This window comes from Cupressus sempervirens, chromosome 4 (assembly GCF_028749045.1).
Source record: "Cupressus sempervirens isolate cs-2001-9-10 chromosome 4, ASM2874904v1, whole genome shotgun sequence".
Taxonomy (NCBI): domain Eukaryota; kingdom Viridiplantae; phylum Streptophyta; class Pinopsida; order Cupressales; family Cupressaceae; genus Cupressus; species Cupressus sempervirens.
In genome coordinates this window covers 230,317,679-230,340,063 of record NC_143121.1, presented here as the reverse complement: position 1 = coordinate 230,340,063, position 22,385 = coordinate 230,317,679, and the positions used below count along the sequence as shown (strand labels likewise).

Below are 22,385 nucleotides of genomic sequence, written 5' to 3'. Positions count from 1 at the left end.
GTGAACTTTTCCTCATGGACCAGTGCATTGCAGGCGCTTTCCACCATGTTCTCAGTAATGAATTTGTACGGCGGCGAGTAATCGAGTAGGAAGGCGATGTCCACAAGATCAAAGAACATTGGATGATCTGAAGCACGCAAGCTTGTCAATTGTGCAACAATCTTTCTGGTTGTCAGTCCATCGCTTGGCGGAATTCACATGCCAAGTAGAATTTGGTCATCATGATCTTCCAGTGAATTAGGCGCCAACCACTTGTTGTGAAAAGAAGCATTGAAATGCCGCAGGGGCACCTTCGATCGCCCCAACAAACACAGATTTTGTTCACCGTCATTGGTTTATGTGAAAATTCCTTGGAAACTAATGCAGAGCTCAGTTACACGTCCTCGCTGATTTCCAGACATTGCTATGGAATAGACTTCTTTTGCTATTGGATATGTGGAAGCACAGGGATGCGGTAAAACTCGCAACTTTGGAAATTTGGAAGCAGAGGAAATCTGTGAGTCGGGGATACAGAGATAAAGAAGCCAATTTCAAAACATTTTCCTCACTCATGTTGATCATGGGAATGTGTTAGTAATGGTAAAAGAGGCGCAGAGCCCTTCTGCTGCTCCCATTGTCCAGAGAGCGGACGAGTGAATTCATTTGGAAGATGAAAGAGCCAAGTGCCATCATTCTCCGAGCAGGGAGTTGCCTCTCTTGCAAAAGATGAACACTGCTCCTCAACAACTTGTGAAAAATGATGAGCTGCCTCTGCAAACAGTGAACACCGGGAAAGACTCTCATTTTTCAACAGCAGGCAAGCTGCAGCGATGATTATGACGACTCCCATCAGTCGGCCATGTCAAAAATTCTTGAGCTTCATTTTCTTCAACCTGAGTGCACTGTGTGATACATCTTGCTTACCAATGGGTTTTGATCTCTCTATAATTTCTTGCTCATCCTGCCAAGGATTTGACAGAATAAAACAGCTGGGTTACTTGAGTTATCCACCATAGTTGTCAAATAATATACTAAACAGGTTAAGAATTTTTTAGTATTTTATCGGCCAGCCTTAAACATCATACACGAACCAAGAAATTAAGTTGAAAAAGTAAGTCAAATTTTGACTGTTTAACACTTTTACTTTAGAAATGAAACATTAATGTGTGATGTTTAAGCCGGATAAAAACAGGAGAGCATATTGTCAAGACGATTTCTGCCAGTGGGTTTCGCATGTGAGATTGAAATTTTTTGCTGGTTTTCTAACAGAGTGAAATGTACGAAATAATTCGATACACGGACTCGTTCGAAGTTTTGAACATACGGAGCATGGCACTTCCGTCGGAAACGGCGGGGTATTCCAGTATCAGATTCCAGAGACATTATTTATTTGAAATTTAGTCAACTCTTCTGCGATAAAATGAGCATGCTCTAATGGGCAGCTATGTGGCCCATGTAGCTTTTTATATTGGAAATGTGGTCCGAAACGGGAGGATATTAATGGCGAAGGGGACAAAACTTATTCGATGAAACTACGTTTTAGTTGCCTGCAAAGATGGCTCCTGCTGAAGATGCCCGTGTTTGGATGACCTATATTAGAAGTTGCTTAATAATATAATAACATTAAAATAACATTAATTTAGACGTATGTTAGAAGTAGTCTTCGGTCAACTTAAAAACCTACATGGACCACACAGGCCTTTCAAATAAATAATATTACCACAAGCCGTTTCGAACGGAAATGTCGTGCCCAGTCACAAAAGAAGTCCAACTCAAGCGTTGCCCCGCTCCTCTCAATCTGATGAAGTCATTTCCCATCCTCGACTTCCTATTTGAAAAGCAATGTAAATTACCAATCTCGCATGTGAAGCCCGCCAGCTGAAATAGTCCATATCGTTGAAATTACTAATTATAATATTGCAGCCGTTTCTTCTGTCAAGCAATTGAGCCATTATAGGCAGTTCCATTGTTCATCCACTGCGTTGACGCCATTTGCTCTTTGAGATTTTCACAAAATGAAGGTGAAAAGTCATTGGATTTGGCATGCTCTAGTGATGGTATTCATTCTCATCTTAGGAGTGGCTCGCCTGCTGCTGGAAAACGCCAGCCATTCCCACATCACAGCTTCTGTGGGCGAACCAAAGATCCAACGTGAGATATTCTTTCCAACAACTTTCAATCGTTTTGAAGAAGTTGAGGAGCACTGTGCATCTGTTGCAAGTGAAGCGTCCCCACGTCCGCTTGATAGTCGTTGGTGGATTCCACAAGAACTCTCCCTTCCATTCTCTGGAGAATGGAAGCAGCATAATAATGGATCTACGCCCCTTTTGCCTTTACATTTCCAACAGCCGGGCCAAATTTTCAAAGTAGCTCTTTTAGATCTAAATACCCACAACTCAAATCTTCATCAGCCTGACTTCAAAACGAAAGTTGCGAATCTCACCGCATCCCTATGCTTGCGCATATCCACTAATGAAAGCAGCGTTGTCAATAATGATGAGGCCTGGACAGGCTTTGAAAACGATCAGCCCATGGGAAGAAGTGTACTTTGCATTAGCTTCCAAGGGATTTACGTAGAGTCAAATAGTGGTGATCACAAGCTGTGTATGTTGGGTTAATCGAAGAGGCCCCTGCAACACATCAATGCTTCTGCTCGCTACGAGTGGTCGTCGCCTGCGCTGGTTGAAGATGATAAATTTCTACTTCGCCTGCAGATTCCCCGAAGCATTGGGCTAACTGCAGGAAACATTGCTGGCCGACTGACAAGCGTCCGCGCTTTAGATGATCCCCTCTTCTTTGATCCTGTCGATGTCAGTTGTCCACTTGATTACACGCCGCCCTACAAGTTCATTACAGATAGCATGGTGGAAAGAGCCTACAATGCACAGGTTGATGAGAAAAAGTTCACAGACCTTGAATTGTACCGGGGGAAATATCAGTGCTGCGAATTGGTGAGGTCGTTAATTGAGTATTGGACTTTGGAGGGAATCCCTAATTGGGAATGCAAGGGCCCGGTAGATTATTGTAACAAGATTGGTCCTTTCTCCAATCAAGGAGGCTTCAGCAGCTCCGAGATTTTTATTCAAAGATTTGAATGCTTTGAATTCGCTGATGATTCAGATTTCAATATCAGTGCTGCTATTGGTGTCTGGCCTGCAGGAGAACACAAAACTGCGAGTTTTGGATCGGGATCGGTCCGAGAGAGGCAAAACACTATGATGATCCAAGGAACATGGAGAAAAACCTCCCCTGGTAAGATTTGTTTGGTGGGATGCCTTGCATCTACCCTTTCCCCTGCTCCTGCTTGTGATTTTCTAGTTTGTCTCTACATTCCAAGATCTCTTTCACTCAAGCAGCGCAATATGGTAGTGGGTTTTATTTCTAGCATTTACGGAGATTCGTCTGAGTCCTTTTATCCTCTCACCTTTGAGCACCCGATACAACCTCGTATATCTCTGCCTTATGGTCTCTATCGTGAAATGTCATACCACTACGCCCAGAATAGCACTGCAGAATTTGTCATGGAGGGAAAAGGTGCAGAGACTATTGCTGATCTGATGCGGATATATTTATTCAGGTATCCCTGGAAAAAAGTAGGACGCTCAAGAAACAGCTTTTATATCTTAGGCAGAGATCTATCACTGCATTCAGCCATCGCTACCGGTGTAGTGAACTCAAAAGCTATGATGGATTTGGATATCATAGCGATTGAGAAATTTGCGGGGTTGGATATGTCAGAGACGTCATATGGTTTCAACCATGGAAGCCAATCTTGCATCTTGATGGAAGACCAAACATCTCAAGAACAAAGGCCGTTGCTCAAAGTGGCAGCGCAGCTCAAATTGCAGGGAATTGTTCTTCCCCTGTTCAAGCTATCCGTTGAGGGCGTGTACGATCCGCAAACGGGCAAGATGAATCTTGTAGGCTGCCGTGACATTCGGGCTCTTAAAGAAATTCTTCAGAGCAATACTAGCATTCATGTAGAAGATGGCCTTGATTGTGAAATTGAACTAAAATTACAATACCCACCAAAGAACTTCAGGCTTTTGATAGATCGGTCAGTCAAAGTGTCAATCAGAAGCAACAGAATAGGGAGCGATCCGCTCCATTTCAAACCAGTGGTGTTCCATACAGCACCAATTTCCTACATTGGAGAGACAGAAGAGGTGATTCCTGCCAGAATTTTGGAGCCCGTGCTGAACATTTTGTGTCTCTGTCTTGCAACTGCTTCTATAGCAACTCAATTGGTGTATGTAAGGTGCAATGCAGAATCGGCTCCATATATTTCACTTGTAATGGTGGGCATACAAGCTCTGACATTCGCTATTTCTCTCACAGCTGGGATAGATCACTTCTCTTTTGTAAGCTCAGATCCCCCTTCTAAAGAGAGGCATGATATCTGCCCAATGGAACAAAAACCTCCTCCCCTGTTTCATATCCTAATCAATGCCATGCTATTGCTTGCATTTACATTCACAGTAAAACTTTTCCAAACTGTTTGGCAATTTCGCCTTCTTGTAAGACAAGTACCCAGCGAAAAATGGGTGCTTCTCTGTTGTGGGTTTATGTACACCATTTGTTTCGTCATTGAGTTTTCTGCTGGCATTGCTAAACCCCGTTGTCATATTACAGACGAATTCGGCTCTCTTCCCCATTACTTTGGGGAGACTGCGTGTGTGAAGATGGATTGGAAGGAGGCAGTCAGGCCATATGTGGTATTGATTCAGGACTTTTTCTTGCTTCCTCAAGTCTTTTGGATTTCTGAATGGAAATATAATGGTAGACCTCTGAGGAAATCCTATTACGTTGGGATCACTGCGCTGTGTCTGCTTCCCCAAATATATAGCTATGTCTATGATCGCTATTCCCAGCAAGGAAATATAAGATTTGGATCGATTTCCGCCATGGTTTTGCCTGCCGTCGTTTACCTCCACCAATCCGGATTGAAATATGGAGAAATGAGGTAGTGAAATGAATGTAACTTTCAAATCCTGAATAATCAAATTTTCCATTAGGCTCCGTTTGGTTGCTGGCATACGAATAGAAAATTAGAATAGAAAAATGGAATGGGAATAGAAATAGGCAATTCTAATCATGTTTGGTGCAATTGGAATTCGAGTGGGAATATGTTAATCTATTGTTTGGTTGTACAAAAATAGAATAGGAATAAGGTTAAGTTTTGTATTTTTAAAAACATTTTTCCTAATTTTTTTTTTAATTTATTATTTTTTTAGTTAATTCATTTTCATTTTCATTTTTTTAAACAAATAGATATAATTTTAAAAAATGTTATTAAAAAAAATTTAACAAAAAAAATTCAAAAAGTAAAAGTAAAAAAAAAAATTTCAAAAAAAAAAAAATCAAAAATTTTTTTTTTTTTAAATTTTGAAAAATAAAAAATAAAAAATAAATTAAAAAATATTTTTTAATGGAAAATCGGAATGGGAATGGAAATGGCCTATTCCAATAACAGATATTTTTTGGCATAGACATATGCTCATTTTAGGGGCAAAATTGGAATATGTCTTCCTATTCCCAATTCCGATTGAGCTTACCAAACAACAAATATAAAACATATTCTAATTTCGTTTTCCTATTCCACTCATATTCCAGCAACCAAACGGGGCCTTAATGTACTGAAGCTGATTATGTTATGAATGTAAATATGCGTGTACACAAGGTCTAACTAGTTGGTTGCTGGCTTTTATTCGTTTCAATTTTAATTTAATTTTATCGATTCTATATTTTAATGAATTAAATACAATATAATGATTTTTTTAATAAATTTTCGTATTTCATATATATATATATTTGAACATGATATATTATGTTATGTGTTGTATTTTTGAAATATAAAAAAGAGCTTGACCTACAAATTTGTATATTAGTTATGGATTAGTTTTTAAATTTTCATTCTATTCTAATTAACATTCATCATAATACAATTTGTTCCCACCCACATGGCAATATTATGTGTGAACGATATATCTTTTCAATTAGGTTAGCTTTTGAATTTATTCGTTGCAGCACATAATGTATCCACATCATGATTTGATTTCATCTACAAATAGTCTAGGTTATCCTAAGCATCAAAGAACATGTAAACTCCAAGTCATCTTGGTCAATCAAGTTGAATCTTTCACTAGGGTCTTGTTTATTTAATCACAAATTATATGATTAACACAAAGGCACATCATTTCTCACATTTTACATATTATTGTAAAGTGAAGGTGTACTATGAATCATATAATTTGGGACTAATGTGTCTAGTTATATGATTTAACTCAAAGCGAAGGTGTACAAATTAGACCTGTGTTGAGTCAATTGCTTTCAACCTCTCAAAACCATTTTGTCCTTAGTGTGTAATTGTATATATGGTGTAGCTTTACCTACATCATCAAGATTATAAGGCCTATTTAATACTTGTCTTTTTTCTTCTTTTGCATATATGAATCAATTTCCTCCATGTTTCATCTCATTAAGCAAAAATTAAGACCAACATCATCTCATTGTAATATTATTCATTTGATGAAATTAATTGCTACTCCCAAAAAAATTTAATTCATTAACTTCTAGATAATAGTTTTGGGGTATTTCTTAAAAAATAATTTCATATGATTTTGTAAATAATTTAAATGATTAAGAAACTTGCTAAAATTTTAGCCCATATAATGAAACACAAGTCATTCTTATCCATGTTATGATATCAGGTATGTCTTGATGGAATTAACTTAGATATCTAAGGGTGCTTGAAAGACCACTAAAAGTTGAAATTATGTGATATATTTTTAATAAAAACACATACAAGAAACTATGTGAAATAAATTATTATTTTAATTAAAAATTTTTACTTTAAAGAAAAAAATTCTTCTTCCTTTATTGTCAGCTTTTTTTGCCACAAAAATATATAAAAGATGTGAGATGTTTATACTTACACTATGTTCTAACCTTGAATTGACTATATAGCATTACTTGTAATTTCATCTTATAAACCTACTTACATTCCAAGAATCCAACATGATTTGGCATTCTTGATGCATCTCCCCCATGTTTTAAAATTATATTCACTTGATATTCATTGTAGTCTGTATTTGCACTACAAAAAATTTAATTGATTTGATATGGAGTCTACTCTTGACATATTGGTATACTTGATATTATTACATTTAAACAAGAACATCAATTACTCATCACTCATTTTACCTTGTATAATTTAAAGATCATGACCAATACATTTTTGTGCATTAGCATACTCTTGAAATTTTGCATTAAACTATCACTTCAAAGTGCACTCCACCCAATCCTAAATCTTATTCTAATCAAGAATCATGCTCTACAATTTTGTTTTCATATTGAAAATCAATCATATACATTTCTATACATACAAGGAACCAAAATTGTTGTTTATTCATGATATATGTCTCTCATTCTAGATTTTATTAAAGTGGAATTCATAATTATAGTCTCAGTCTCAACATAGATTTGTTTCACAATCTTCTCCTTTGTGGTGCACAAGTCATCAGTTACTAAATATGTTATCTTATTATAAAGGGGTGGAGATCTTGACAGTGTAGCTTCATTGGAAAAAATCATTACATTTTGACTTGAAATGTTGTAATTTACAAAGAAAAAAAAAGGCCAAAATTCTTCTAATCATGCACCTACTAGAATTTCAAACAAAAACAAATAGTCACCTTATAGTTTATGTCTCATTGACAAGATCATTTGTATATATAATACGACATTATATGTATATATTTGGATCTTATATATGTGTGAGAGAATGAGAATACATACATACATTCATGTATATATCCTTAAAAAAATTATATGACAACAATAGCAAAATATTAAAACACATTTAGAGAATGATGAACAAAAAGCGGGGTGGTTGGGTATGGGGTTGTGCAAGGAAATGAATAAGGAGAAAGCATTTACACCAATATATATATATATATACAAATATGTTGGCATTCCTACATATTTCATTTGATACAAAACTATTTAAGCTTCCTTTCTTAGATCACTCTAAATATGTTGTTATAATTGTATTCCCTGAACCATACTATAACTTAATATTTCATCAAAAATAAATGTGTGCATACTCTAAATTTCCACATTTCACATACATATAAATAAGGACGCACCCCTAAGCCTCTTGAGTCCTTAAGCCATTATTAACTAATAAATCATTGAACTTGTTCACTCATATCCTATTTGTAAATCCCAAACAAGCCCTAGAGTGACTTATAAATGTGATTTTGGATGCTTCATAAAAAATTTCCACATTTTAAAAAATCTCTCAACGCTTCATTCTAATGACCTTATTGTGCATATCCAACAATCACATTGCTTTGTCAGTTCTATGTGGCATTTTGTTAAATAGTTGGGAGAAATTCTTGACTATATCAACTTGAATCTTCACATGGGGTTGATATATTGAGCTTTCAAAAATTCATTGTCATGGGACTAGTATCATTCATCATACTTCTATATCTAAATTTAAACTTGTTGGCACATAATTGTAAACTTGAAGCATAAACCAATAAATCTACAGGTCTCTAAATCATATTTAGGGACTCAAATATTAAATGGAAGGAAACATTATAAATCTCAATAAACTATATGGAATTGGAATATTACACATGTGAAGAATGTAATCTAAGATAAGAGAAATTATGCTTAATGTTTAATGCTTCAAAAGATCTTTAGTCAATAATGTTAATCCCAAGGATATATTCTCACTCTTAAATTAAGAGAAGAAGAAAAAAGGTTGAGATAAGTATATGTGTTTTAAATATCATATCTAATTTTCTAGGTTTGTAGGCTTCATTAGATATGTGCCAATTTTGATTAGATATTTTGGTTTCTTTTAGTCACTTAGCTCTAGGATGGTTTTTAGAACACAATTTTGGGTGGTGGTTTTTGTTTTCCAAGTGGTGATGCATGATGTATTGTACTTGCTTTAGTTCTGGGAATAGTGACAATTATATGGGATTTCAATTATTTTTTGAAATATGATGCTCATATAGGGGGTTGTTGATATGTTTATATAGTTGTTTCAAATTGTGGGACTTATGATATGCATTTATACGATGTAAATATTTATCTTTATGATAATATTTCACATTTCATATAAATTTTGTTATGTCTTTTTGTTCTTCAACGAGATATTGCTTAGTCATATATGTATTCTATTATTATAAAGGTGTCTCAATGGATTGTTTCATATGGATCGTATTTTCAATGATGTCATGGTCAAATTGTAGTCCATTTTATAAGGGTATTTTTTGAACTCATTGTTTCTATTTCTCTTTTCCTTGTACTTCATGGGTAAAAGAACAAACCTATGTCAGCCTTTTGTAAAGGAAAAGGCTAACAAAACTATAACCATTCACCTTCAATGGCATTAAATTGGTATTAATATTTTAAATTTGAAAATGAAGTAAACTGATGAAATGTGTAGAAATTGATGAAGATTAGGATTATAGTTTTTGATAATTATTTGGAATAAGAATTGATAAATTTTGTTAATTTTTTAGGTGTTGGAAAATGCTAAAATTTAGGGGTCTAGTTCCCACCACAAAACTATATGGAATTTAACTTATTTCCCTTTTATCTCAAACTATGTTATAGATAACATATATGGCTAGAACAATCAAAAAGAAAAATCAGCTTTAGAGCTATATTTTCTCTTTTATAATTATTCAAATTTCAACTCACCTAAAATTGATAGTTTTCATCTCCCACCATATTTTTCAAAATAAATTTATTCTAACAAGAAGAAAAATTATTCATTCTAGAAGAGGACTCTCTCCTCTAGAATGTAATATAATTTTAAATTTTTTTGATATCATTTAATTCTTTTTTTCTCAAAACTGACATCTTTTTGAGTGTTAAAATTTGTGCTCATAGAATTTTTTAATTATAATATACTATATCTAATTAAAACACTACAAACTCTATATGAGAATATTCTTGAATCTGAGCTCAATAAAATGGTGTTTATATATTATTAAAAAAAAATCATAAAATATAGTAAGAATTATTGAAACACCATTTTTCTAGATTAATTTTATTTCTTTAGTAATTGGACACAAAATAGTATAAAACATGAATTTAATAGACATTTCCAGTTGGAAAAGTGTGAGACCATATATAACTTTGCTAGAATGAATTTATCTAGATCATATGTTTGAACAAAATTTATTTTTAGATAGAAATACTCAAATTTAGTCATTTTGATAAGTTAGCCTAAAAGGTGACACATCTTTGTACTTTTACCCTAGTAATGATTAGAGATTTTATTTTTTTGTTCTTTCTTCCTTGAGCCTTTTAATCAGATTATTTTAATGTATTAGTGGCTTGCTACTTACACACACACACACACACACACACACACGCACACACACACGCACGCACGCACGCACGCACGCACGCACGCACGCACACACACAAATTAAAGTTCAAGATCAAAATAAAAGGCCACCCTTAAACATGACATACTAAGGAAGAAATTAAGTTTAGACAAATTAAATCAATTTTAACTATTTTACACATATTTAGAAATCAAATCTCTCTTAAAACAATTGTACTTTTATAATAATCAATCATTCAAAATAGAACCTTAGCAAGGATGAAGAAGAAATGCCTTAACCTTGATTGTATAGTTTTGAGTTGTGTCAACATTGGCTAATAAAGGGAAGTCTCTAGTGAAATAACACTGCAGCATAGAGTTACCCAAAATCATCAACATAGATTTTTCCCTAAACTAAAGATTTTACATTAAACGGTGTTAGATATGGGGAATTTAGATTTATTAGGGTGGGAGAAGGAAGGCATTTAATCATAAGTAGCATTAGGGATTTGCTTTTGAGTTTGGGTTGTAAGATATGGGCCAATGGTTTCCCCTATGGAAAGGATGACGATGATAACAATAAAGTCTCTATAAATGTGTCAGAGTATGTTAACTATAACAGATTGTCTAGTTGAAAATGGTGAAAAATCACAAAATACAAAATCACCAAGATAAAATTAGTGAGCTTTCTAACCTAATTTCCTGATGCTACCAGCTACAAAAAAAATTCTGACTCAGACATGAAGATTTCATGGCTGATATTTCCCTAGTAAATAGCCTATCAACTAAATAATCACTCAATTTGAATTTTTTTTAATGGAGGTCCTCCACAAAATATTTGTAGCTACCTAGTGCAAGAGCACAAGCCTTACACTTGAAACTCTTCAGTTAAGAGTCAAGGACTAAGGGGTATCCATTCTACTGAGTTCACTTGAGGCATGATCTAGGCCTTGATTTGGGCCTTGATCTAGGCTTCATCCCTTTTCAATGTCAAAGCCACACAGTCTGCAAAACTTGATCCCTAATGGTCCTATTTAAGAACCTTTCAACTTCACTAGTAGACCAAGGGCCCATTAACAATCACTGAAGTTTGATTCTCAAATACAGTTTTCCCCCTTATCCAAGTATCATCCCTTGTATGTTAAAAAAATATCACTAGAGTATTATCATGTTTGTCTCAAAATCATATTAATTTTTCACATTGTGACCTTTGGAAGTATTTACTTTGATGAATGAATATAGAGAAAAAATATGAGATTTTGTTATTGAATTTTTTAGTCATAAAATTCTTAATTTTGTGGGTAGAAACAAGAAGTTGGGTCTCAATTCCACAGAAGTCTATGGATTGAGATTGTGCTCTTTGAGAAATGGGCACCCATTTAAGGCTTAGGTGCTCGATTGGAAATTCAAAAAATTGGCACTTGTTTTTTAAAAATTGGGTACCCATTTTCTATTTTTTTTTAAAATAAAAATTTTGAATTTTTAAAAAATGGGTGCCCATTTAAAAAAACATTTTTTTTGTTTTTTGGGGATTTTAAATGTTAATTTGAAAATTTCAAAATGGGCATCTATTTTTTGAATTTGAAATAATGGGTGCCCATTTCTTACAACCTAGGGCAAGATTTTTTTCTCCTGCTTTAGATTTTGGTTCACAATAAGCTTAGTGAGACCAAGCCTATGCCTTGAACTCTCAAGATTTGGCTAAGCAATTGAATTGACAAATTCATGCCTTGCCATAATTTTTAGAGGATCTTCCCAATCAAAAGGTTTTATGAAACTAAAACCCATTAGAGTTCTCACTATCTTGATTTCAGGAATATAAATTTTATAGTGCTTGATTTTATTTACTATTTTTTCATTATTTTTTAATCAAAGGTGGTATTTAAATCTAAAATAGCTAGACTCACTAAATCTTTATTAACTTTTTTATTCTTTTTTTTTTCCCTTAAATTGATTTATATGTCATCAATCTACATACAATTCCTTTTAAGTTAAAAGGATTTTTGAAAAAAGTGAAATTTTGATCAAATTATGGTGTCTATACATGCGAGGTTTTAAAATTTACCTTTATAGTCAATTAAAAATTAATAATAAAAGTTATTCAATAAAAAGTTAAGGAAAAAATATTATCATCAATCTTTGGTGTGTTAGGTAACTTCTTTCAAAAGGATTTACAAAAAATCATTTATTTGTGTCAAATTATGGTGTTTGTGCATGATTGTAGTATGGTTCTGAAATAGGCATTTTGAAAAAGAGGTTTTTAAAGATCCATATAAAAAAAAATCTATCATATGGGTACAAAAGTAAATTACATATTGAAAAAGTAAATTTTGAACACTAGAATTTTTATTTCTAAAGTTTTTCAATATTTAATCTCTAAATACCTCAAATTTTGACATCAATTGACAAGAAATTTTTAAAATAGGAAAAATACTTCCACTTTTGCCCAAAAGTGAGACCCTACTTATTGCACTTACCCTGGTTAGTTTAATATTTTGACTACATTGGTGGAAAATTTGAGTAGCCAATTCTTTTTTATGTTAAATGAAAAACCAAACTATTCATAAAACTACCAATCGTACCTTAGGATGCAATAGGTCCACCAAATAGATATTGAAGGTGAATTATAAAAAAAATTATTATTTTATCATTTTCCATATATTTGTACAAATGTAATCATGCTCCTTACCTAACTATATCATGCTCCATTACTCAAACTATAAACACAATCTTTATCCTAATCATGACCCTAAACTATTTTCCTAACTCTAACAATAATATGTATCTCAATTATAACTACAAACTAACCTATTCCTACATCTAATTCCAATCAAAATCCTAACCCTGAACATAGTATTAACCATGAGATAGTCCCTTGTCTTAACCAAGATTCTTACAGTAAACCTTACTAACAATCCTAACCACAATAGTATTTTAAATATTTGGATATATTTTGAATAAGGTGACAATTTATAAGGACTTCAAAAAGCCATCATTTAATATTGGACTTAATGAACTACATCACAAGTGAACCAATACAAGATATTTGAAACAATATGTAGTGAAAGAAACCTAGTAGACACCAAGGCTAACTTCATGCACCAGTAACTCATAATTCATACATCAAATTTTGTCATTATTTTGGTGCAACTCCATAGCTAACTGAAGAGCTTAGGGTCTATTTGGTTTCTGGAATATGATTTCAAAATTGACATTCAGAATCCTTGATTTGAGATTCTAGAACTCAAAGTCTAGATTACAATTTTGGGAATTTGATTTGGGACCATTTGGTTCACCAAGAATTCATTATGAGAATACACATTTCCTCATTTTGGTTGCACATTGATAGAATTTGAATACCGATGTGAATAAGGTTTTTTTAAAATAATTTTTTTAAGATGAAAGAAATATGATTTTAATACATCATTTTGTGTGAAAAAAATGTGATTAAATGTACCTGGGTATGTGCAAGATCATGGTCAACTAAACTATGCTCTTAAGTGGCAATCAAAATTTAGAAAAGCAGGGTTATGTCAACTTGACATGCAATTTTCTACTTTTTATTCACTTTATATCAAAAATTTAAGAGAAAAGAATCTCTAGAAAATTGAATCTAGTTTCTAAACTACTAGAAATTATTTCAAAAAAATAAAAAATTGATTGGTCAAAATTTTGAATTTTAATGCAATATTACAAAAATTTTAGAACAAAAATAAGAAGTGGACATATGTCTGACCACCTTAATCTAAATCAAATGATAATATTTTTTAATAATATTCTAGATATAAGTAGTAGATTCATGCCTAGATGTGACACATATTTTTTGTTTATTTTTATTCTAAATTAATAATTAATATTTTATTTTAGTATTTTTGGAAAAAAAAATCTTGTGTCTGACCACCTTAACTAATTCAAAAATCTACAAAATTAATTAATTTTTTTCCCCCTTATAGTAGAAGAAACATAAAATGTGATGCATCTTTTGGATTTAAAAAAATGTTGTACCATTTGAAAGTTATATTTTTTTTTCAAGTAGTGTGTCAGTCAACACTTTATATGTAACTCCATTAGAAAATAAGTAATAATTACTTACTAAACTCATAACTTGACAAACCTTACATTTATGAAAAGATAAGAATATTCTTAAGAAACCCTTTTCATTTCATCAAATTTTGGTGAAAAGAAGTTTTCACCTACATGTTTGAAGTAAAATTCACATAAAAACAGGCCAAAAGCACATTTTTAGGATTTTTTGAAGTTGACCATATAGTTTTGGTATCAAAAGATGTAATAGACCTTATAAAGATATTCATTATTTTCATTTGGTATTAGGGTGGGTGGGAAAAAATTTAGAATAGATTTTGAAATGGTTTGAGATATTTTACAACTATAGATTTTTCAGATCGCAACTTTTTGGCACACCATGATCCTGCACATACCCACCTTACAAATTATATGATTTTAAAGTCATTTTATTTATTATCATTAAAATTGTGCTAGACATGGAGAATATGTGCTCCAAAAAAATAAATCTACATTAATATATAAATTTTGGTGATATTACCAAATATTTGCTAAATGCCTATAGAAAATAAACATATTGAGGCAACTCATAAAACATGTAGTAAAATTCTACCTTCATTAAGTCATTGTCGCATAAGGTTCCAATATATAAGGGCGGATAAGAGGCAAATAATTACACATAGAAGGCAACATAAAAAGATTAATTAAGCCTCTTGTGCCTTCCACATTTTACACCTATGTCCTTCATCATAAATTTCAGCTTTAGTTGTTGAAGCAATGTCATCCTTTGCCACCTTTTGTGTCTAACTTTTTTCCACTCATTTCCTTCATTATGTGCATTTTTAGAGAATACATCATCAACCCACCTAAAATATCCACAACCATCATTCCCCTACAATACAAAATATACATTAGTCTATACTAACAAGATTACATGTCATTCATAACTCTTTTACTCTTGGGACAACACCAAAACTGGCGCCCAAGAATTTTCTTTGTGCACGACACTTAAAACATGCATGGCCCAACACCAAATGGACAATTTGTTGGAAGATTGGAGAGATTGTTGGAAGATTGGTTAGATGATGATATGTTACATTCATTGTTGAGTTTGTAATTGATGTCAACATAGCATGTTTGATGTCTTCTGTGGCATCTGACATAAGAACAAAAAAAAGATCTAGTTGGTATGGATGATTAGTTGAGTGTGATAACCACCCAAGGTTATGGGAGATACTTTGGAGTATCCTAAAATTGAGTACAATCAGGTAAAATCACTTGCTACTTCACATTTCATTTGGAAAGCTTTGGAAAATAGTTTTGAAGGTGATGCACACTCTAAGAGGTTGAGGCTACAAAGTTGGATTTGTATTTTTCAAGATGCTAAGATGATGGAAGATGAATCTATAAGAACATATATAGGCAAGATATTAGAAATTACTGCAGGTATTAAAGCTCAAAGACGAACCAAAGAAGATGATGAGGTTATATGGAAGATATTTAAGACTCTAACTCCACCATTCAAGTTAGCAACTTAGATGATACAATTGTTGATATCATGTACCAAAGATTTCACAAAGGAGTCATTACTTGGAAGACTTGAAGTAGTTGAGAATGAACTTAGACAATCTAGAGAATTGACCAGAACAGAGATAACTTTTAGTGCTTAGGTAAAAGTACAAAGTTGTGTCACCTTTCAAGCTTACTTATCAAAATGTCTAGATTTGAGTATTTCTATCTAAAAATACATATTTTTAAAGCATATGATTTAGATAAATTTATTCTAGCTAAGTTATTTATTGTCTCAGACTTTTTCAATTGGAAATGTCAAGTAAATGCATGTTTTATACTAGTTTATATCCAATTACTACATAAATAGAATTATTTTAGAAAAGTAGCATTTCAATAACTCTTACTATTTTTTATGATATTTTCTTAATAATATGTAAATACCATTTTATAGAGCTCAGAGTCAAGAATATTCTCATATAGAGTAAAATAGTATTTTAATTAGATATAGTATATTGTAATTTAAAAATTCTACAACCATGCATTTTAACACTCAAAAAAATGTCAGTTTTGAGAAAGAAAAATATATTAGATCATATCAAAAAAATGTAAAATTTTTATAACATTCTAGAGGAGAGAATCCTCTTCTAGAATATATAATTTTTCTCTTTGTTAGAATAGATTTTTTTTGAAAATTGTGGTGGGAGATGAAAAATATCAATTTTAGGTGAGTTGAGATTTCAATCCCTATTAAAGAGAAAATATAGGTCTAAAGTGAAATTTTATTTTTGATTATTCTAGATATATGTGTTATCTATAACATAGTCTAAGATCAAAGGGAAATAAGTTTATTTCCACATAGTTTTGTGGTGGGAACTAGACCCCTAATTTTCAACATTTTTCAGCACCTAAAAAATTAGAAAAATATATCAATTCTTATTCCAAATAATTATTAAAAATTATAATCCTAGACTTCATCCATTTCTACACATTTTATTAGTTTACTTTATTTCCAAATTCAAAATAATAATACCAATTTTATGTCATTGAAGGTGAACAATTATACTTTTGTTAGCCTTTTTCTTTACAAAAGGGTGATACAAGTTTGTGCTTTTACTCACCTTGAATATTCAACCTAACCTATCAAGGAGCACAAGTGCTATAGGAGATTTTGCTAGCAGTTGTAGATCTGAGGAAGATAGAAATATTGATGAAGAAGTAGCTTGTCTAGTAAGAAGAGGAAAATGAGGTAAGAAAATATTTAAATGTTGGACTTGTAATGAATATAGTCATTATGCATCTAAGTGTCCTCAAAGGGGGAAAAAATATAAGGGAAATCATAAGCCTAGAAAGGATAGAGATTGTGTCACAAGCTAGGGTTGTTTTTGCACCAAAAGATTGACCTGTTAATGCCTGATACAATCACTAGAGTTATAGAATACAGGAGGAGGTTAAGCCATGTCACGAATCTTGAAGGGGAACATTGGTGGTTGGTCCAACAATCCCCCCCTCAATGTTACTCAAGGAGATTCAAACCTATAACCTGGCTTTGATACCACTTGTTACAAGTTAGGGTTGCCATTGCACCAAAAGATCAACTTGTTAATGCCTAATACAACCACTAGACTTATAGAACACAAGAGGAAATTAAGCCATGTCACAAATCTCAAAGGGGAACATTGGCTATTAGTCCAACAGATTGTTTGTATGCAAATGGAGATTATGATTTTGATGAACAAGCATTAAGTACGAGTGATGATGAAATTGGATTTGTGGCAATTAAAGAACAAATTCTAGAGAAGGTAGCTTTGGTATCACAGGTTGAGAAGAAATCTAATTTGATAATTGATAGTGGTTGTTCACATCATATGCCTAGTAATATGAACAAGATTGTTGACTTCAAAAGTTAGGATGGAGGAATTGTCAAAGTTGGATACAATGCAACATGCCAAGTAAAAGGTATTGGATCTATAACTCTTGATGGTAACTAATACCGATGATGCATACTTTTTTGATGGTTTAAAGCACAATTTTTTGAGTGTTGGACAACTAGTAGACAAAGGTTATCAGTTGCAATTCATAGATAATACATGCATGATCAAAGATAAAGATGGAAAGGTAATTGGAATGAGAACCAGATCTAAAGGTAATGTATTTCAGTTGATTCCTATCGAAATGACATGTTTGGTTGCAAAGGTAGATGACAGTTGGATATGGAATAAGAGATTCTATCGTATAAACTTTGATAGTATTGTGAGCACAAGTAGAATGTTTGTTGTTAGAGATTTTCCGAAGATTGTAAAGCCTACTAACACAATTTGCAAGGAGTGTGTTTTGGCAAAGCATAACATAACTTATTTTACCAACAATAAGTTTAGCACTACAAAGAAGTTGGAGATTGTGCACACAGATCTTAGCAATCCTATAAAGACTAGAGGATTCTATGGTGAAAGGAATTTTATGATTCTAGTTGATTATTTTTCTAGAATGATGTGGGTTGCATTTCGTAAAGAGAAATCTGAGGCATTAGACAAGTTTACAATCTTCAAGAATAGAGTTGAGACTGAATATGGTGTGAAGATTAAATGTTTAAGATCAAATGGAGGAGGAGATTTCACTTCAAATGAGTTTAACATGTTTTGTGAGGAAAATGGAATTAAAAGATAGCTATCAGCTCTAAGAACCCCTAAATAGAATGACATTGCAGAAAGTAGGAAAAAGTATATTATAGAAGCTGCAAGAGCCATGTTAGCAAAGAATAATGTATCCAAGACATTTTGGAGAGAAGTTGTGAATACAATAGTCTACACTACGAAGAGAGTGCAAGTTAGGAAGGACACAAACAAGACACCTTATGAATTTTGGTTTGGTCAGTCACCTATAGTTAAATATTTTAGAATATTTGAAAGTAAGTGTTACATGAAGAGAGATGATGACATTGGTAAGTTTGATGCTAGAAGTGATGAAGGTATGTTTCTTGGATATTCATTGAAAATCAAGGCTTATAGATGTTATAATCAAAGAACTAAGACTAATATTGAAAGTGCAAATGTGAGAATTGATGAGAAATTCATAATATAAGAGAGAATAGTTGATTACAATTTAGATGATAATGTTGTTACTAAGCCAATGAATGATGAGGTATTTCTTAGGACTAACAATGATTTGCAGAATGAAGGAGAGCAAAGGTAAGAACAAATCTCGGAACCTTTAGTAAATCCAAGAGTTGAGATAACAACTCCTACTTCAGGAAAGAACATGATAAAGAATCACCCATCCAAATAGATCATCGGAAGCAAAAAAAAAGGTATGATGACAAGAATAAGAGTGAATGAAGAACTATACTTGATATCTCAAGTTGAACCTAAGAATGCAAAGATGATTACTAGAAACAAGCTATGGAAAAGGAATTGGATTAGATAGAAAAGAATGGACCATGGGAATTGGTTTCTAGACTAGTAGACAAGAATGTGATAGGAACTAAATGGGTATTCAAGAACAAGATGAATGAGCAAGGAGAAGTTGTAAGAAACAAAGCAAGATTGGTATGTAAAGGTTACTCATAGCAAGAAGGAATAGATTATGAGGAGACTTATGTGTTAGAATTTTTTAGAATAACTGAGGAGGGGGGGGGGGGGGGCTGAATCAATTTTTCAAGGTCCAAATGCCCTAATAATACTTTTTCTCTACTTTTAATGAAGCCATACACTTTTCATCCATCCAAACTTAAATCAACCATATTAGCAAGTTACAGTAAATCAACATGCAAAGATAAAACATGCAAGATCAACACATGACACAATGATTTACGTGGAACCCAATTTGAGAAAAACCATCAATAACATGCTACTTGATTTTCAATCTTCTAAAGTGATGCCATGTTAAAAGCTTGCCTTGTTAAAGGCTTACAACACATTGTTAAATGTAACCTTGTTAGAGGATTTCACCAATCTATTAGGAATGGGCCTGGTTAAAGGACTTTTGAACATTCACTTGGAATGTCACCCTGTTAAAGGATTTACCTCATGGCTATTAAAGCAACCTAATTCCATAGGATTTAAACTATCTATTACAATTGCTAGAGAGTAAAAATAATGGCTTTTTGATATGATATAACTTACAACATACTTTGCAGATTTCAGATCACACTTCAGTTCTATCCTTTTACATGGCTTTAATCACTTCAGCTCTAACTATTTGTCTTCTTCTCAAGCTTCGTCTCATTGAGTCTTCCTACTCATCATATTGTTGTCACTTAGGTTTGCACCCTTGTCCAAGGCCTATGCGCGAGGAAAACCTAGTGAAACATAGAAACAACCTCCAAGCTGTGGGACTTGAATTGCGAGGTTGAGTCTCCGGAGAAGGCCGGCTTCCTCTTACTGTCAAGGCGCACCTATCTATTATCAGAAGGGAAAGGGAGAAAGAGAGCATTAAAGCAAATCTACCTAGTCTAATCTAAGGCGGTGATGCACCAAAACAGAGTGTTCAGACTCATTTTCTGCCCATATATGCACTATGGAACTAGGGTAACATTCAAGGTCATACATTCATTTAGACTTATATCTACCAACAACCACATACAGATCTGGAGACCAACTAAATAATACCAGGAATAGAAGATTTCACTTGTATATTATTCAATAGGCCAAAGATAGATACAATATGTAGACCACTGATCTCACCAATGCATCAACGAGAGGCAAAACGTTACACATACACGTTGATGGCTGAAAGAGATGATACAGGATGTTTATCTAGCTCAGAGACAGGGATTTTACACCGCAAGTTTGCAAGCAACAGCAAAGAAAATCAGGACAAGTCGACCTTAAGAACAGACCACCAAATTGCCTTTATAGATTAGGCATAACTGAAGATTTCTGCATTACATTCACTTCTCACCTACTGGCATTAACTTTCCATCCTGAGAATCCAATCAAAGATCTAATCTGAACATGGCCTGCATACCAAGAAATCTGATATCCCTCTGAGAAAGAGCTTGGAGAAGACAAGAACAGTGCCACAACATTCCCTGACATGGTAGATGGATCGACTGGATGGATGGAGTGTCTTCCTACACTTGGCATTCATTCCGAGTTGGTAGCAATTAATCCCAGTATCAGATTGTGGCAAAACCCAGATTTCTCATCATTCATGATTTGTGCACCCATCATAATCGATCAGTCAAACAGGCTCGACGAGCCAACTGGGCCATGCAGGCCAATCACAACTTCGATCTTGCCACCCTGGCAGTCTTTTACATTTGACTGGGCGCTTACCACCCTTTCCGTGCGACAGGTCCCCTTCTGTTTGGCACCACTTCAACGACGCATCCTGGTGAGACTTGACCCCACCAACACGTGGCGAAAGGGCGCCAAGTCGCTATGCAAAAAACCTTGTAGCTTCGCCATGGCGAGATGGCGCCTGCTGTCGATCCATTTCCAATCTAACGGTCACAAAACTTGACCTCCCGTGACCCACCTTCTCTATTGAATTGTCGAGCCCGCTGGTACGTGGCATCTCCTTGTTGGTCTGTTGGCTACTTGAATCTAATTGGTCCGGTGGCATGAAATGTGGCCCCACCAAGACACGTGGCACACGGGCACTATGTCGCCGACGTTAACTTCCAGGCAAGTCTCGATAGCGAGACAGCGCCAGTCGTAGATCCCTACGAATCCGACGATCGTGAAGACTCGCCATTCATGCTGAGACTACTGAGCCCGCTGTACACCATGCATTGACTCATACACATGGCACCACCTCATTTGGTTTGTTGAAAAACTAGCTAACAACCCAAGACCTGATCCGCAGAGTGACCACATGTCAGCTAGGTGCCATGTCGCTATGTGGAAATCGAGACCAAATTCCCATAGCACCATAGTGCCTACTGACAGTGTGCCCTGAGATTTACATGTGTCCCCATCCGATTCACCACATCGACTGCGCTTGCACGGCACCCACTGGGACCCATCCGTCTGATCATTCCTTGCCACGATGAACTTTCCGTTTGGGCGCTATGTCGCCATCAGAAAACGCACGGGTTTTCCGTTGGTGCCATGGCGCCTCACCATTTTTTGAAACTTCTAGGCCATGAAACTTGTTTGCCCGTCACCATGAAACTTCTGAGCTACCGTACTCTGCGATTCGCGATCAGACCCATCCCACTTGGCGCTATGTCTGCAACTGCACCACACTCTGGATGACACTTGGCAATCCTTGGTGAGACTTGGTCCTATCGATCCACATGGCGGATGGTCACTATGTCGCCATGATAAAATCCATGCATCTCCGCCATAGTGAGATGGTGCCATTCGTCGATGCGACCCAATCCGATGATCATGAGGACTGATCGTTCTTCATATTTTCGCCCTCCATGTCGATACACCTGGCATCGCCTTGAGACATGGCCCTACCTAACACGCATCACCAAGGTGCGATGTCATTGTCATAACCCTCGCGCAACTCCTCCATAGTGCGATGGCACTTACCGTTGATCCGATCTGATCCGACGGTGGTGATC

At 34.3% G+C, this 22,385-nt stretch overlaps 1 protein-coding gene across 1 annotated transcript; it reads left to right on the top strand.

Annotated features, from left to right (window-relative positions):
• The first annotated feature begins 2,033 nt into the window (after nt 1-2,033).
• On the top strand, nt 2,034-22,068 carry LOC149560833 (uncharacterized). The gene is made up of 4 exons (XM_089827694.1): nt 2,034-2,522; nt 2,604-4,942; nt 21,058-21,202; nt 21,760-22,068. Exons 1-4 carry the CDS (start codon nt 2,034-2,036, stop codon nt 22,066-22,068), a joined length of 3,282 nt encoding a protein of 1,093 aa, XP_089683820.1.
• The last annotated feature ends 317 nt before the right edge of the window (nt 22,069-22,385 follow it).